The sequence below is a fragment of the Macaca mulatta genome, chromosome 18 (genome assembly GCF_049350105.2).
Source record: "Macaca mulatta isolate MMU2019108-1 chromosome 18, T2T-MMU8v2.0, whole genome shotgun sequence".
NCBI lineage: Eukaryota > Metazoa > Chordata > Mammalia > Primates > Cercopithecidae > Macaca > Macaca mulatta.
Window position 1 is genome coordinate 81,439,644 of NC_133423.1, and position 18,183 is coordinate 81,457,826.

At 42.8% G+C, this 18,183-nt stretch overlaps 2 protein-coding genes across 4 annotated transcripts in view; one reads left to right on the plus strand and one right to left on the minus strand.

Moving 5' to 3' along the window:
* Positions 1–3,683, plus strand: part of APCDD1 (APC down-regulated 1) — a 34,669-nt gene extending 30,986 nt beyond the window's left edge. For all 3 annotated transcript variants that reach the window (XM_077975283.1, XM_028838297.2, XM_028838295.2), the window contains 2 exons: positions 462–783; positions 2,571–3,683. In XM_077975283.1, the coding sequence (XP_077831409.1) occupies positions 462–783; positions 2,571–3,019 (771 nt within the window). In that variant the 3' untranslated portion in view covers positions 3,020–3,683. The remainder of the gene's footprint in view (positions 1–461; positions 784–2,570) is intronic.
* Positions 1–18,183, minus strand: part of LOC114673869 (uncharacterized) — a 245,244-nt gene that overhangs the window by 201,876 nt on the left and 25,185 nt on the right. The window contains exon 3 of the mRNA XM_077975285.1: positions 3,705–3,789. Coding sequence (XP_077831411.1) covers positions 3,774–3,789 — 16 coding nt within the window. The 3' untranslated portion in view covers positions 3,705–3,773. The remainder of the gene's footprint in view (positions 1–3,704; positions 3,790–18,183) is intronic.

An 18,183-nucleotide genomic window follows, 5' to 3' on the forward strand; every position in this document is an offset into this window, starting at 1 on the left:
CCTGACTGATTTCCATAGTGGCTGGACCGTTCTGCATTCTCATCAGCTGTGTGTAAGGGTTCCAGTTTCTTCACATCCTTGCTAACTTGTGATTTTTTGATAGCATTTTTTGATAGTAGCCATCCTAATGGGTATGAGGTGCTGCCATCATTTCTTTTTGAAATCAGGTGTCCAATGCATGTGGTCTGAAAACTTAATAGGATTCTAAAGAGGCCACATCACATCTAAAATGTCTGCGTAGGTCTGTACTGTCAGGCAAACACGTGTGCACTTTGAGTACACAGGCACACATCACTCTCACCTCTGTCTGTGCCCGGAGCATGATTCCAGTTGGTTCTTGGTGTCGAGGTTGTCAGTGATGGTGGCCTGGTACCTGGTGAGACCCCATTTGCCAGAAGCACATGTGCACTGCTCCCTTGGGAAGACAGAGGTCTCCGAGTGTGTTTGTTTCTTGGCTTCAGAACCATGACCACGCCTGCATCGCCTGTCGGATCATCTATCGGTCAGACGAGCACCACCCTCCCATCCTGCCCCCGAAGGCAGACCTGACCATCGGCCTGCACGGGGAGTGGGTGAGCCAGCGCTGCGAGGTGCGCCCCGAAGTCCTCTTTCTCACCCGCCACTTCATCTTCCATGACAACAACAACACCTGGGAGGGCCACTACTACCACTACTCAGACCCGGTGTGCAAGCACCCCACCTTCTCCATCTACGCCCGGGGCCGCTACAGCCGCGGCGTGCTCTCCTCTAGGGTCATGGGAGGCACGGAGTTCGTGTTCAAAGGTAGGATTCCCATCTCGAGTCCAGTATCGCAGCCGATACACAGCCCTGTGACATTGTTGTGGAGGCAGAGCTGAGGGAAGGGACCTCATTTCTGCCTGAGTTCCTAGGAAAGAAATCGGGGAGCCATTTCTGCCTCAGTCCCTCCCAGCGCCCTCTGAGTCTCTCCCTGCTCAGAATGGATCAGGTGGACAGCCTCCGCTTGCAGGCCCGAGTGCGGGAGGCGTCCACTCCGCTGCATGTGGGACGTTGCCAGTCCAGGGAGGATGTTACTGGGAATGAAATCTCTGGCCAGGTACGGAGGCTCATGCCTGTAATCCCAACACTTTAGGAAACCAAGGCAGGAGGATCTCATGAGGCCAGCAGTTTGAAACCAGCCTGGGCAACAGAGTGAGGCCCTAACTCTATAAAAAATAAAATAAATTAGCAGGATGTGGTGGCATTTGCCTGTAGTCCCAGCTATTCTGGAGGCTGAGCTAGGAGGATCGCTTGAGCCCAGGAAGTTGAGGCTGCAGTGAGATATGATCGTGCCACTGTACTCCAGCCTGGGCAACAGAGCAAGACCCCGTCTGTAAAAAACAAAAAAAGCAATCTCAAGTCTGCACTTTGTGTTTTTTGTACACAACTCTGGCGGATTCCATGCTGCCCCTTAATAACACTGCAGTTGCTTGCGTGCCACAGTGCTTTCTCGAGCGGGCAGGAAAGAGGTATTAGTGACACCTCAGGTGCTCAGAGCTGCCCTTTCCAACCCTGAGCTTGTCGTGTAATTGAGAGGTTGTCACCTGCTTGGAGGTGGGAGCATCTGTGGGAAGGTTCAGGCTGTGTCCTTATCACTAAATGAGGAGGGGAGGTAGGAGCTACACCAGGCTGCCAGCAACAAAGCGGGACTTGTGGTTGCTATTTTTAGAAGGTTGCTTTTTTTTTTTTTTAAGTTTGAGCATCTTTATAAAATGGTGTTGGCCCTATCATGCCAGATAAAGAGGGACAGCCTCGATCCCAGGTGACTCCTCCAGGATGGCATTCCAGGGTTCAGTCCCATTGCTATAAAATGTTTCTGTTAACCCAGAAAGTCCTGGAAGACTTTAGCCCTCCTTTTGGGTAGCAAGGTTTGCTCCAGGAATACAGGCCCTTTGAGAAACTTAATTGAGAGCAAGCGATCTTTACATTACTCCACCCCGAAGCTCATCGCGTTGTACACGGAAGTGGCCCCCTGGAGGGACCTTCAGAAGCAATTCTCCACAAAAGCTGGGATTTGTATTTAATTTATTTACTCACATTTGTCTTGCTTGCAGCCTAACTTATTTTAGATGCCTGATGTATGGGCCCGTAGGAATGTGTGAGAATGCCAACTAGAATAGGTGTTTGACACCAAAACTTTTAGAAACCCGAAAACCTTTTGATAAAAGCAAAATTCCAGCCTTTGTTGAGTATTTTTTTCAATCCCAAGGAGTCAGCATCACCAAATAAAACTCCTTAGGAGCACTCCGAGCTGTAGTTGTATTTCTTGCCTGCAGGCGCTCCCAGCTGTATTCCGGGCTCAGTGTTTCCACACCAGATGGTCTGTGTCGCGTGGCCACACCTGCAGCCTATCGGTGTTACTGCCACCCAGATCAACAGGTTGAACTCTTCCCCGCCTGACAGTGCTTTGACGGCTACTGCAGTCAGACGGGTGGGTCCGTAGGTGGGACTGTTTTTGGAAAACAAGCCTTGTCTCATTAGAGTGTGGCCAGTGTTTTCTGGATCCCAGGCCTACTCCCTGGAGTCATGGAACTCTCCTCTCTCCTTTGCAGTGAATCACATGAAGGTCACCCCCATGGATGCAGCCACAGCCTCACTGCTCAACGTCTTCAACGGGAATGAGTGTGGGGCCGAGGGCTCCTGGCAGGTGGGCATTCAGCAGGATGTGACCCACACCAACGGCTGCGTGGCCCTGGGCATCAAACTACCTCACACGGAGTACGAGATCTTCAAAATGGAACAGGATGCCCGGGGACGCTATCTGCTGTTCAATGGCCAGAGGCCCAGCGATGGGTCCAGTCCAGACAGGCCAGAGAAGAGAGCCACGTCCTACCAGATGCCCTTGGTCCAGTGTGCCTCCTCTTCGCCGAGGGCAGAGGACCTCGCAGAAGACGGTGGAAGCCGCCTGTATGGCCGGGCCCCTGGGAGGCACACCTGGCCCCTGCTGCTGGCTGCACTCGCCTGCCTTGTCACTCTGCTGCATTGGAACATCCGCAGATAGAAGTTTCAGAAAGTTGTATTTTTCCAAACCAGGATTCCTTGCTATTGACAGATTTTCTTTACCGAAAGAAAAGACATTTATTCTTTTGATGCACTTGAATGCCAGAGAACTGTCCTTCTTTTTCTCCTCTCCCTCCCTCCCTGCCCCTGAGTCATGAACAGCAAGGAGTGTTTGAAGTTTCTGCTTTGAACTCCGTCCAGCCTGATCCCTGGCCTGAGCAACTTCACAACAGTAATTGCACTTTAAGACAGCCGAGAGTTTTGGACGAGCATGTTTGGTAGCAGGGATGAAAGCTAAGGCCCTCTTATTTTTTTCTCTTAATTATTATTATATTTCTGACTTAAACTTAGAAGAAACAACTATCAAGCTACAGTTTTTCCTGCCATTTTCCTGTGGTTGCAGCCTGTCTTCCTTTGAAATTGTTTCACTCTCTGAGTTTTATATGCTGGAATCCAATGCAGAGTTGGTTTGGGACTGTGATCAAGACACCTTTTATTAATAAAGAAGAGACACAGGTGTAGATATGTATATACAAAAAGATGTACGGTCTGGCTAAACCACCTTCCTAGCCTTTATGCAAAAAAAGGGGAGAATCAAAGCTTCCATTTCAGAAATGTTGCGTGGAAAAGTATCTGTAATTAAAGTTTCGAAGTAATTTAACCTATTTTTACATCATTTGTCTTACCTTGTTGAGAGACGAGGCTCGCTTGTTGGCTTCTGGTTGTTGTAGGAGGCATGTGGCTTCCCAGCCCTCTCAGTAGACAGGATCACTGGGAAAATAGCAACATCAATCCCGTTACACAGGAGCAGTGACACAGGGGTGGCTGCAGAGTGGCACACGCCACACAAATGATAGAGAAAGTGCCCGTTCATTGCAGTTTCCTCTTCCTGGGGGACCTGAACCCTGATTCACACTGTCTTGTTAGGGGCAGGCAGAGGAAGCTGCACTCTAGTATCCATGCCACCTTCTAAGATGGACATGCAGAGACAGAACTTTAGCTGCTCAGAGAGAGTACAGTGGGCATGGTCTGCCCTGGGTGCTTGCTCCATCAGACCCTGATTTGGCATGCAACCAAATCTTTGTGTGAAGCCATCCTATCGTTGCACACACTGACCCACTCAGTGTCTTTCCTGCCGCTGATGTGGCTCTGTGCTGGCGGTTTCAGGCCAGTGCGCTTCTTCGCAGGGACATTAGGAGGGCGCAGGAGCGCATGTCTGCCCACTCCTTTGGAGTATCGCGGATGGTGCTATCCAGCACCAAGTGTTACTGTTCACAGACACTGAGGAAGGGAAACAGGAGTAACCGAAAGCCAGATGGAACAAAAGCAAACATGGAAACCATGATCACGGCGAAGAGCCATCCTGGTATTTAAGAATTAACTTTATGAAATACTGCAGCATTTGGTGTGGCATTAAGTTATAATGACCGCATAGAGTACCAAAGTGCTTTATATTTAGAATATATTTTAAGTTGTGGTGCAGACTGAGGGGGCTTATTCAAAATGAAAATACTAACGTAAATGTCTACCAAGTTCAATAAACAAAGATGTCAAAATACTCTCACAAATACATTTTATCTGTGGATCTATTTAATACTGAGACTATCTTTAAAAGACATAATAGGCCGGGTGCGGTGGCTCAAGCCTGTAATCCCAGCACTTTGGGAGGCCGAGACGGGCGGATCACGAGGTCAGGAGATCGAGACCATCCTGGCTAACACGGTGAAACCCCGTCTCTACTAAAAACAATACAAAAAAACTAGCCAGGCGAGGTGGCGGGCGCCTGTAGTCCCAGCTACTTGGGAGGCTGAGGCAGGAGAATGGCGTAAACCCGGGAGGCAGAGCTTGCAATGAGCTGAGATTCGGCCACTGCACTCCAGCCTGGGCGACAGAGCGAGACTCTGTCTCAAAAAAAAAAAAAAAAAAAGACATAATAAAATCATGTGAAAAACTGCATTCAATGCTGAAGAATACCTCAGTGACTTACCACAATTCAGTTCACAGGCACTCCCCTAGACTCAGCTATTGGTGCTTCTTAAAAATATGCTATATATACACACATATACATATACGCAAATATATAGATATTAACGTGTATACAATGTATGTGCATATATATATTTCTTAAGGATGATATGAAATTCATGTGGTCTTACCACTTTCTGATACAACATAAATCCGTACCAACAAGAAACAATATAATTTACTCACGGGTCACCCGCACCTTAGCTTTCTGCCTGATGCCATCTCACCCACATACACTCCATCTTATCTTGGTTGTGTCATGTGAGCACAAATAAGACTCTAAACTCCCCCGTGTCCCACGATGATCTCCACGTTACGGGATTTCCCATCACCTCCAAGAAACAGTGATTGACCTCTAAGAGCCGTTCAGGTTTGAGTGTCAGAAATGTTAACTCGAGACCATGGCGCTCTCTCTGAGGAAGGCGTGTCTGGTCCTTAAATATTCTATCACAAGCTTAAAGTACACAGCATGCAATCAGTGCTGGCCAGCCTCCCCCTCAGTTAGGAGCAGGTCATTCTACGTGGGAATACCAGATTCAGGGAAGGTGGCGAAGAGCGAATAAGACCTGCTGGGACCAGGCTTCCTCCCCTGGGGAGCAGGCTGATGAGGGCCAGGTCGAAAAGCTTTTCTTTGGGCAATAGTAAACTCTGGGTGTCATTTAGACTTCTACTTCATACCATCCAAGTTGACCTGGGGCTCAAAAGGAAATTCCTGGCCTTCTGACTATAGCTGGTACAGAACTAAAGGTCGGTTTGCTGAGACATGACAAGTTCCAGTGTCAGAGAGCAGGATCACACATCACACTCAGGTCTGCCACCTCCAGGTGACATCATCGTAGCAGTCCGCAACAGTTGTCTGATCCCGTGGGGGCATGCTAGGGTAACTCAGCACACCACCACGAAGGGCCTGTCAGGGAGGCTGGCAGCCCAGCACATCCCTGATACGGACCACACGCACCTGTGGGAACAACTTGACTGTCAGGCTCTTGTGGTTTCTGGGTGAACGAAGAGCTTTACTGATAACAAGCCATTCTCTATTCCACTAACTCTTAAAATAAATTCTGAAAACAAAGATGATCTTCACAACGGTGTTGTGTTTTAACATTGCAATGTTTTGTCTTAACATGGTACACCCAATCCTTGGAAGACAAACTAGGAACACAGCAATGGGATACCGAAGTCAGCAGACAGCATCTAATTAGGCATTTCGGGACACTGTCCTCAAAGGAAAATGCCAGAGAGCCTGGGGACAGGGAGAGAGTGGGTCCACTCACACACAGAGACCTTCCCTACCCCACACAGCCTTCTTTGGCTTTCTTGAGATATCTGAGCTTTCTTTCTGTTTTGTTTGTGGGGTTTTTTTTTGTTTTTTTTTTGTTTTTTTTTTTTTGAAACAGAGTCTCTCTCTGTCTCCCAGGCTGGAGTGCAGTGGCGCAATCTCGGTTCACTGCAAGCTCCACCTCCCAGGTTCACGCCATTCTCCTGCCTCAGCCTCCCAAATAGCTGGGACAACAGGCACCTGCCACCATGCCCGGCTAATTTTTTGTATTTTCAGTAGAGACAGGGTTTCACCATGTTAGCCAGGATGGTCTTGATCTCCTGACCTCGTGATCCACCCACCTCGGCCTCCCAAAGTGCTGGGATTACAGGCGTGAGCCACCGCACTTGGCCGACATCTGAGCTTTCATGAGTCCAAACATCTTTCAGGAAATATCTGCATCAAGAACAAATGCAGTTTGGATCAATGTTTCCCACCAATTTCTAGATTTATGAGAAAATGCCAAGCGTTCTTTTCTTACCAGTAAGAGAATCACATGTCCTAAAGAAAACAATTAAATTCTTCAAATCCCCAAATCTAAGACTGTTCCTGAGTCTTCCTGGCTTAGGTCAACAATCTCGAAATACAAAATTGGGCTCCTGTTTGGTCACAATCCCATTTTCCTGGTGTTTGACTAGGCAGAAGTAACACTGTCTTGGAAAAAAAGTTAGAGAAGTATGGCCTTCAACTTCTCCATCGGCTGAGATGTGATCAAATTGACACACTGCACTTTATATAGTCATACCTAGTCAAGAGAGACCTACCTGATGCCACCCAAGCTGTGAAACTGGACGCACATGCACCCTTTTACTCCAGTGCACAGTTGCTGTTGAAAGCAGGTGGCAGTGTGTGACCCTCACCTCCCATTCCAAGAATAAGACCATGGTTTCCACAGGCTCAGCTCGGTCGCTTTGTTTCTGATGTCTATGGAACAACCACCTCCATCGCCTACGGCCTCTGAAATACTCCATGAGCATTTCCACCCCCTCTTCATTTAATGAATTTCATGCCGCTGTTACACTAGAATTCAGAAGCACAAGAGAGTTTGTGAGCACAGATTGCTGTGCTTTGCAGCCTCAGCCTCTCAAACTCTGTTGATCAAAGTCTTGTCTTCCTGAGCTGGAGGAAGGATTGGCACTCTTGCCGGCCTCTAAGGAGTTGCTCCAGCCTTTTTCTCAGGAAGTTGCTTCTTCTCAAGTGAAATGAAAGGCAGAGGAGAAACTTCCAGAAGGCTGGAAATTGTATTTTCCAAGGGCTTTAGGCATTTGAGGCCTAAGTCTTCTTTCTGTAGCTGATGAGGCTACATATGCAAGACAATTAAGAGACTTTGACCTTCAGAAAATCAAGATGATAGTAAACTAGTGAGGACCACTATCTACTAAGAGAGCTCACGTACAGAACATCTTTCTATCTCCTCAATAAAACAGTCCAGATTCTCACAGGCTAGGAGTAGGGTAATACATCTGCCATGAGATCAGTTTATTTAGAGGGAAAAGCTGAGATATCTGTTGCGTGTTGAAGTTTTATCCTCCAACTCATTTAGGAAATGAAGCTGTTTTATATCTAGATTCCAGCATTACCTATATGAAAGAAAATAGTTCATTAGCCTCATAGGATCCTTAACTCATAGCATTTTTTAAAGTCCCTTAAAAGAGCCTATAGTCTCCTACAGGTTCTAATGCAGAAGAGGGAATACCCCGTTATATCAGAAGTAAGCAGTTCGGCAGCGTAAGACTGGGTAGGCAGTCTGAGAGACAGAACTGTAACGAGATAGCTCTCTACCCACACTGCTGCTGTTCTGTGCCCGACAAACGTGAAAGGCACCTTAGTAAAACATGGGGCTGGTTTGTCCTGACAGTCATTTGCACAGCTTTTGCACAACTTTTAGAAGGTATTTTCTTCCTAATATCAAATGGAGAGCACAGCAATGCAAGTACTAGAGCCCATTAAAAAGCAATACTATTCTTCACAGCATTCTCTGCCATTTATGTAGGAAGAGAAGCAGCCAGCATCCCACCTCCAGCTGACACCTTTATCCATTGTCAACATGAAAGTCTTTTCCTCTTGCAGTTGCGTATGTATTTCACCAATGGACAAAACAATTCTTCTTCACTACCTGCTCTGGATTACATAGCCCAACAAATCTGGCCAGCTGTTAAAATATTGACTAAAATAAGGCTAATGAATATAGCCTTGAATGCCTTGGAAACTTCAACCAACTGACAAGGTATCATTAATTTCACGTTATAGATGATAAAAGTGGAGCTTTCTGAGGTTAAGGGTTAAGAAGCCAAAGAGCATTCTTTTTATTTTTGCCCCAGAATTTTAGCCTGGCTTTCTCAAAAACAACAACAGCAGCCATTTCTCGAATGCACACTAAATCATACAGTATTGTACTCAGTTCCATACAAGCATACTTGATTAATTTTCATAACAACTTACTTACTACAGCAAGATACTTTACAGTTTTAAATTCTTACTGAAAAATCTGGTTGTGACTTTCCATGTTCTCGTCCCAACCCCCGATAGTTTGTTTTTTTTGTTTTGTTTTGTTTTGAGACAGAATCTTGCTCAGTCGCTCAATCTCAGCTCACTGCAAGCTCTGCCTCCTGGGTTCACGCCATTCTCCTGCCTCAGCCTCCCAAGTAGCTGGGACTACAGGCACCCACCACCATGCCCAGCTAATTTTGGTAGAGACGGGCTTTCACCATGTTAGCCAGGATGGTCTCAATCTCCTGACCTTGTGAACCACCCACCTTGGCCTCCCAAAGTGCTGAGATTACAGGCGTGAGCCAACGTGCCCGGCCAGCTTTTTATTTTTAAGGCCTCCACCACTGACCCCTCCAGAACATGTGGACTCAGTGACGCTTACAAAGCCTCTGGCCTGGCTCCGGACTTGGAGGGAGAAAAAGTGGAGCTCAGCAGGGCGTCAGACTCTGCTTTTCAGTATGAGTGAGAATCACCAATCTCAGTCCCTTGATCCAGGCTGAGCAAAGTCAGGGGAAACTGTTTCCTCCCAGAAACTGTCCAGGAAGAACACTGGGTGCCCTCTGACAGCAGGTGGGCGATTTCACCTTTCAAACATTCTCAGGTTTGAGTGACCCTCAGCTCCTCAGCCAGTCCAAGAACAATTCCTTCCAGATCTCTCCTGGCCCAAGGTCTCCAGGCCAGTGAGGGAAGGTGCCTTCAAGGGGAGCTCCTGCACACATACACACACACTTGATTTTCCTTTTCAAGTGACAAATATTTGAACATCTCAGGTCAAGCTGGAGAGATATCTAATGTATCTAATGAAGCTCCTCAAATAAATGTGTGTTGGGGACACACAGTTGTGTGAGGGATCCTGTGGGCAGAAGTGTTTACTCTTTCACGTCTGCACTCTTCTGGGCCACCAGTATACTTTCGTGAATTGTTGTAGCACACTACTCTCATACCGGCCCTGGCCTATCCCACCTTCTGCATAAAGCCACATTTGCAAAAGGTTAATAAAAGTATCTATTGCCTAGTTATCACTTACTCAAACCCTCCATAATTTCTCCCAGTGTTTGCACCCAAGTCAAACGTCCAGCCATTGCTTCCATCTGCAAGGCAGTGCTGTGAGCTGGGCCATGGTCTGGTCACTTCAAATATGCAGCCTTGCTGACATTTTGAGGATGAAGTGCTCAGGAAGGGAGGCCAAGCTCAGCAGAATAGGCTCTGAGGAAAATCCAGGAGATGATCTCCATAGTAAGTTATGAAGGTATCTCCTACTGGTCCCTCCAGTTCTCCTCTCCACCCCTTCCCATCCTCCTTCCCCACACTGACTATAGCAGCGGGCTCCCTTGCCTTCTGCCTTCTAACTGGATTCAGCTAACAGGGTGTAGATGGGTGATCCCTGGCAGGAGGAGAGGGTAGAGGTGCCTACTCCCATCACACGGCTCTCTCCACAAGACCTCCCTGTCTAGGTTACCAGCAGCCACTTCCTCCTTTGCCCCTTCAGGTCTTGGATATTTTGGTTCCCACTGTTACTGGCCCTAGAGAACTGCAGTAGCTCTAGTTGATTTTTCTAAATTTGTGGCCCCTACTTTTGTAAATAATCTTCATTTTTTCCCTTTTGATGAGGGACTCTTGAGTTTGATTTTCTCTCTTTGTAGCATATCTGATTTTATTAGAGGGAACAAGTGAATATAAGCTAGAATCGCTTTTTTCAGATGAGGACTTCCTGCTTCAAATTTGGTGCTAGCCTTTCTGAGGATGTGTTTCATTTCATAAGTAGTAAAATCCTTCTTCAGCAAATACAATCTTCTGGTGCATGTCTCCACCCCAAGTCACCTCTCCTGCACTTACAAACCCTGTTAACCCGTAGACAGGTCAGTTACTGGGCAAGAGAAATGGACAGTAGAGAAGAGGTGATGCCACACAACAAGCTGAACTGCCCAGGTTCCACATGGACAAGTTTGATGAAAAATATTTTCCACATTATAGAAACTTCACACTCTATTCTAGTGGCAGACTATATATCTGATAATACAGATTAAATTTCTTTTTTTTTTCTTTTTTTTTTTTTTTGAGGCGGAGTCTCGCTCTGTCGCCCAGGCTGGAGTGCAGTGGCGCGATCTCGGCTCACTGCAAGCTCCGCCTCCCGGGTTCCCGCCATTCTCCTGTCTCAGCCTCCCGAGTAGCTGGGACTACAGGCGCCGCCACCACGCCCGGCTAATTTTTTTGTATTTTTAGTGGAGACGGGGTTTCATTGTGTTAGCCAGGATGGTCTCGATCTCCTGACCTCGTGATCCGCCCGTCTCGGCCTCCCAAAGTGCTGGGATTACAGGCTTGAGCCACCGCGCCCGGCCAGATTAAATTTCATATTTTTATCCCAAGCTGTTTTCTATGTGTCTCCATTTCCTATTAATCTTCCCAAAAATGATGTATAGAGTCACTATGACCTTGAACTAATCAATACTCTTATTTTCAATGTGAAAAGTTCAATGACAAGACATTTAGTGTGTTTTTAAAAAGACATCTTTTTTATTGCAGTAAGAACACTTCACATGAGATCTACACTTTTAATAGATACTTAAAAGTACACAAGACAATGTTGTTAATTATAGGCACCATGCTGTACAGCAGATCTCTGGAACCTACTCATCTTGTATAACAAAACTTTATACCCTTTGAATAGTACCTCCACCCCAGCCCCTGGAAGCCACTATTTCACTATTTCTATGAGTTTGGCTATTTTGGATTCCTCATATAAGTGAAAAACACAGTATTTGTACTTCTGTGACTGGCTTATTTCACCTAACATAATGTCCTCCAGGTTCGTCCATGTTGTCACATACACAAGATTTTCTTCTTTTGTAGGGCTGAAAAATATTGCATTGTGTGTGTAGATCACATTTTCTTTATCCATTCATCCACTGATGGACAATACTTTACATATTGATGCCATATCTTACATATTGAATACTACAATGAAAGGGGGAATACAAATATCTCTTCAAGATCTGATTTCAGTTTTTCTGGATATATACCCAGTAGTGGGATTTCTGGGTAATATGATAGTTCTATTTTTAATTTTTTGAAGAATCTCCATCCTGTTTTTTATAGTGGTTGCACCATTTTACATTTCTTCCAGTCTTGCAAAGGAGCTCCAATTTCTCCACATTTTCTCCAGCACTTGCTATCTCTTTTTTTTAATAATGGCCATCTTAGCAGATGTGAGGTAATATCTCATTGTGGTTTTGATTTGCATTTCCCTGATGATTAGTAACGTGGAGCATCTTTTCATATTCCTGTTGGCCATTTGCATGTCTTCTTTAGAGAAATGTTTATTCAAGTATTTTACCCACTTTTTAATTGGGTTATTAGGATTTTTTGCTATTGAGTTTTAGGAGTTTCTTATATATCTGTATATCAGATATAGGGCTTGAAAATATTTTCTCTCCTTCTGTAGGTTGGCTTTTTATTCTAGGAATAAACTTAACTAAGGATGAAAGACTTATACAATGAAAAGTACGAAACATTTATGAAGGAAAAAAGACACAACTAAATAGAAAGATATTACTTACTCATGGAATGAAAGGCATAATATTGTTACAACGTCCATACTACCCAAAGTGATCTACAGATTCAATTCATTCCCTATCAACATCCCAATCACAGTTTTTACAGAAATAGAAAGAAACAAACCTAACATTTATATGAAAAAGCCCCAAATAATCAAAACATATTGAAAAAGAAGAAAAAATCTAGAGGCATCTTTTTTTTCTGACTTCAAAATATATTACAAAGCCACAGTAATCAAAACACCATGGTACTGACATGAAGACATAGACATGTGTAGACCAATGGAACAGAATAGAGAAGCCAGAAATAGACCACATATATATAGTCAACCACTTTTCTACAGAGCTACCAAGAATAAACATATGAAAAAGATAGCTTCACCAATACATAATTTTGGGAAAACTGGATATCAACATACAAAAGAATAAATTGGGACTTTTATCTCACACAATATACAAAGATGAACTCAATGTAGATTAAAGACTTGAAAATACAACCTGAAACCATAAAATTCATAGAAGAAAACATAGGTGAAAGCTTCATGACACTGGTCTTGACGATGATTTCATGGACATGACACTAAAAGCATAGGCAACAAAAGCAAAAATAAACAAGTGGGACCACATCAAACTAAAAAGCTTCTGCACAGTGAAGGAAACAATGAGCACAGTGAAGAAGCAACCTGCAGAATGGGAAAATATCTGGCAACCATTCATCAGATAAGGGATTCATAAATAAGATATATAAAAAATTCCTACACTCAATAGCAAAAACAGAACAAACAAACAAAACCCAAGTAACTTTATTTAAAAGAATGGGTGAGAGACTGGAATAAACATTTTCCCAAAAATATATTACATTTTATATTGTCTTCCTTGACAATTACTTTTTCACTGTGAAAACCACTCAATGATGTCACAGATGGATTTCATAAACATGGAAGTTCAGACTTCATGAAAGATTTGGCCAAAGACGAAAAATAGCTCTGATTTCCAAACACAAATCATTTCAATGAGCAAAATAACAAAGTGCCTGGTATGATAAAATGCATTCTCTCAACCTTCTTTGAGTGCGTTCCAGCACAAATGTCTATCTACAGTATTCATAGCAAATTCTAGCCAACCTCTGCATTTCCTTATTAGCTTGAAACTAAATGGCAGGAAACACCCAGGGGCACTCGTAACACTAGAATCTTGTGCCAATTTAAAACTGGATAGACAGTACTGTGGAGCTAGTTTCTTAATACTTTGAAAAATTCCATTGAAATGAGAGATAACAAACTTGAAAGGAAAGTACTTTTTGCATCAATAAATAAAACATCAAAGTGATTATTGAGCCAAAGATCCAAAGAAGTCATGTGCAGTTTTCAGTATAATAAAGCACTGCATATGAATTCATATGATCAGCCTGGTTAAAAAAATAGCAATACTTTCTATTTCTGGAACAACCTTTCTCCTAGGGAATGATGGAGGCACTAATATCACTGTACTTAGCCCAATTTTATACTTATGCTTTGTTTCTGATCATTTTCCCAAATAACAGAGCGCCAGTAAGTTAATTTCAGTTTCAAATCACTTGACAAACACCAGAATGTTAGAGGAAATGGTGGTGATAAAAATAATTAAGAAGCAATATGAATTCTGCAAGCCCAAAGTTTTTGTGACAATACATAAATAGAAGAAGATAATATGAAGTCTTTTTCTTATAATGATTAAAGACGGCCAGCAAGTCAAAGCTATTGCCCTGGAGCCTGCTTTCTCCCTTTGCTGTTTTCTCTGAGTGGTTTGGGCAGGGTTGCCATCCGCTTCCTCCAGGTCCCTCTGTGGATGCCTGGGCTCTTCGGTGCTCTGCTTTTGGCTCTCTTAGATGTGAACTGGAAAGAGTAAGGGCTTTGGAGACAAATAGGCCCATGTTTGAATTCCTGCTCGTACACTGTGCAGTTGCCCATTTTGTAAATCATTCAGCTTCTCTGTGCTTAGCTTCCTCACTTATATGATGGGATTCTTAACCCAGTAGAACAGAAGCTGGACCTGCATTGACCAACTTTCTGGGTTAATGGCACTCCCATTGCTGCAGAAAAGTATGCTGGCTGCTGTGCATGGCCTGATATAGCGACTTGTTCCCCACACTGCAGACCCTAGACCAGCAGCATTGCAGCAACTGGGAGTTTGTTAAAATTGCACAAATTCAGGTTCATTCCAGACCTGCTGAACCAGAATCTGCATTTCATTAAGCTCTTGAGGGGATTCCTGTGCAAAAGAAAGATGGAGAGGCAGGACTTGTCTCCAGCACACCCAGGTACTTCTGCTGCCACCGGCTAAGTTGTATGACCCTACATAATAAGTTTTAATTCCCAAGCTTATGTAGGCTTGCTGTTCTTTTTGTTATAACTGTACAATAATTTTAAAAGTTAGTTTTTGGATGAAAACAAAAAATTAATAAATAATTATTATTTTTAAAATAAAGTTGTTGTCTCTGTGAAACCCAAGGTGAATGTGATGGAAAGACGATATGCAAACGGACTTAAAACATCGCTGTTGAGTAAGGTACAAACAAGACAACTGTTAGTTACTGACTGAGGTGGAGGGATGTAAAAATACAGAAGGAATCTGAACTCTAATGATTTCACACATGTCTCTAAGTTATCCCTTCTCACTGAAGAAACTCCAACTGGAAATCGTAGGCCATGCATTACAAGTGAGATGTATGCAAGAAGTTAGTGCAACTATGGGCCAAGATATGTTCCTGGTGTGTTATGAAAAGATTGATGAATAAATGTATGTTTACATATTTTTAACTAAAATAAAATATTCAATGTACATTGAAACTGTGTTGTTTATGGTATTCTCACTTCAACTCACTCTTTGTCTTAGCAGATCAACTATTATCCCTGTAGCATGCTGGTGAACCTACCCACAGAGTTGGTATGGAGATTAGAAATGGTGAGTGTTCGAGGTACAGGGTAGATGCCTAAGAAGCAGAAGTTCTGAGAGGGTGATGTTATGCAGCTTGTCATGGTGCATCTCATGGTTTTGACGCCTTCCTCCTCACCATAAGTCATTTTACTTTAGGAACTCTTACATACGTAACATCGAAAGAGGCACTGTGAGAACTACGGAGATTAACACGTACTGACTCCACTCCAAAGAGGCTGCAATTGAATACTGATGACAAGGTAACAGAAGTAAGAATCATTTAAGGCAATGTGTTATCTGTTTTACTGAAAGTTAATCACTTTTGGAAAAATTTAACATATAGTTGGTGTAGACAAAGACGATGTTTATAAATAACCATCTGAGTAATAACTTTTTACTGTGTTAAAATCATATAAAATTCACCATTTTAACCATATTAAAGTACAAAATCAGTGGCATTTCGCACATTTATAACTTTATGCAACCTTTGCCACTATTTAGCTCCAGAACGTTGTCATCACTCCAAAAGGAACGCTGTCCCCTTTAAGCAGTCACTCCCATTGCCACTTTCCAGCCCTGGGCAACCACTAATCTGCTTTCTGTCTCTATGATTCGCCTATTCCAGATGTTTTATTTTGATGGAATCAGACATTACGTTGCTTTTTCTCTCCGGCTTCTTCACTTGGCATAACGTTTTCTAGGTTCATCCATGTTATAGATGTATCAGGACTTTTTATTCCTTTTTATGGCTGAATAGTATTCCAGTGTATGGATGACCACATTTCGTTTAGCTCTTCATCAGTCGATGAGCATGTGGGTTGTTTTCATCTTTGGATTATTGCAAATAGTGTGGCTATGAACATTTATACACCAGTTTTTGTTTGACGCTTGTTTTCAATTCTTCAGGATGTATACTTAGGAGTGGAGTTGCTAGGTCCTAGGGTTGTTCCATGTTTAACTAATTGAGAAACTACCAAACTGTTTTCCACAGCTTTACCATTTGACATTCTCACCAGCAGTTTATGAGGGTTTTGGTTTCTCTGCATCCTTATCAACATTTGTTAGTCTCAGTTTCTTTTTTATTATAGCCATCCTAGTGGTTGTGAAGTAGTATCTCATTGTGGCTTTAATTTGCACTTTCCTAATGACTAGTCATATTGACCATAATTTTACATGCTTATGAGCAATTTGTGTATCTTCTTTGGAGAAATATCTATTCAAGTCCTTTGCCTATTTTTGAGTTGGGTTGTTGTTTGTTTTTTAGTTGTCGAGTTGTAAGTGTTCTCTATATATTTTGTATCCTGGATCTTTATCAGATATATGATGTGCAAGCATTTTTTCTTATTCTGTGAGCTGTCTTTTCCCCTTTCTTTTTTTCTTTTTTTTAAGAGTTGGGGTCTCACTCTGTCACCCAGGCTGGAGTGCAGTGGTGTGATCATGGCTCACTGAAGCCTGCACCTCCCAGGCTCAAGTGATCCTCCTGCCTCAGTCTCCTCATAGCTAGGACTACAGGTATGTGCCACCAAGCTTGGCTAATTTTTAAACATTTTTGTGGAGATGGAGTCTTACTGTGTTGCCCAGGCTGGCCTCAGACTCCTGGGCTCAAGTAATCCTCCCATCTCAACCTCCCACCTCAGCCTCCCGCCTCAGTCTCCCAAATAGCTGGTACCACAGGGACGTGCCACCATACCCAGCTTTCCCTTTCTTGATTGTGCACTTTAATGCACAAAACTTTTTAATTTTGAAGCCCAATTTTTCTGTTTTTTTCTTTTGTTGCATGTACTTTTGTTATTATAGGCAAGACAGCACTGCCAAATCCAAGATTATGAAGACATACCAGTATCTTTTCTTCTAAAAGTGTTATAATTTTAGCCTTTACATTTAGATATTTGATACTTTGAAGTTATTTTTTGTATACAACGTGAGATCAAGGTCCAACATCCTTTTGTATATGGATATCTAGTTACCTCAGCACTATTTGTTAAAGAAACTATTCTTTTCCCATTGCATGTTCTTGGCCTGCTTGTTGAAATCAAGTGGAAATAGATGTATGGGTTTATTTCTGCAGTCTTAATTACATTCCATGATCCATATGTATATGATCTAACCTACACCTCTATGGTATATCCTAATGCCAGTAGCATGTTGTTTTGATTGCTGTAGCTTTGTAGTAAGTTTTGAAATTGGGAAATGTGTGTCCTCCAACTTTGTTCTTAAATATTGTTTTGGCTATTTGGGGTCCCGTGCAATTGCTTATGAACTTTATGATTAGCTTTTCTGTTTCTACAACAACGGAAAAAGAAACTATTGGGATTTTTGAAGGGATTGTATTGAATCTGTAGATCAATTTGAGGAGTATTGTCATCTTAACAATATTAAGTCTTCCACTTTGTAAATGCAAGATACATTCCATTTATTTAGGTCTTCTTTAATTTCTTTCAATAATATTTTATAGTTTTCAGTATACAAATCTTGCACCTTCTTGGTTAAGTTTATTCCAAACTAGTTTATTCTTTTTAATGCTATTGTAAATGGAATTGTTTTCATAATGTCCTTTCAGGTTGTTCATTGCTAGTGTACACACATATAACAGACTTTTGTGTGTCTTCTATCCTGCAATTTGCTAAATTCATGAGCTCTAATAATTTTTATGAGGAGTCTTGAGTATTGTCTGAATATAAGATCATGTCATCTGTGAATAGTGATAGTTTTATTTCTTCCTTTACAATGTAGATGTGTTAGATTTCTTTTTCTTGCTTAATTGCTCTGAATAGAATATTCAGTAAAATGTTGAATATGTGTCAAAGTAGAAATTATTGTATTGTTCCTGATAATAGGGAGAAAGGCTTCAGTTTTTCAGTT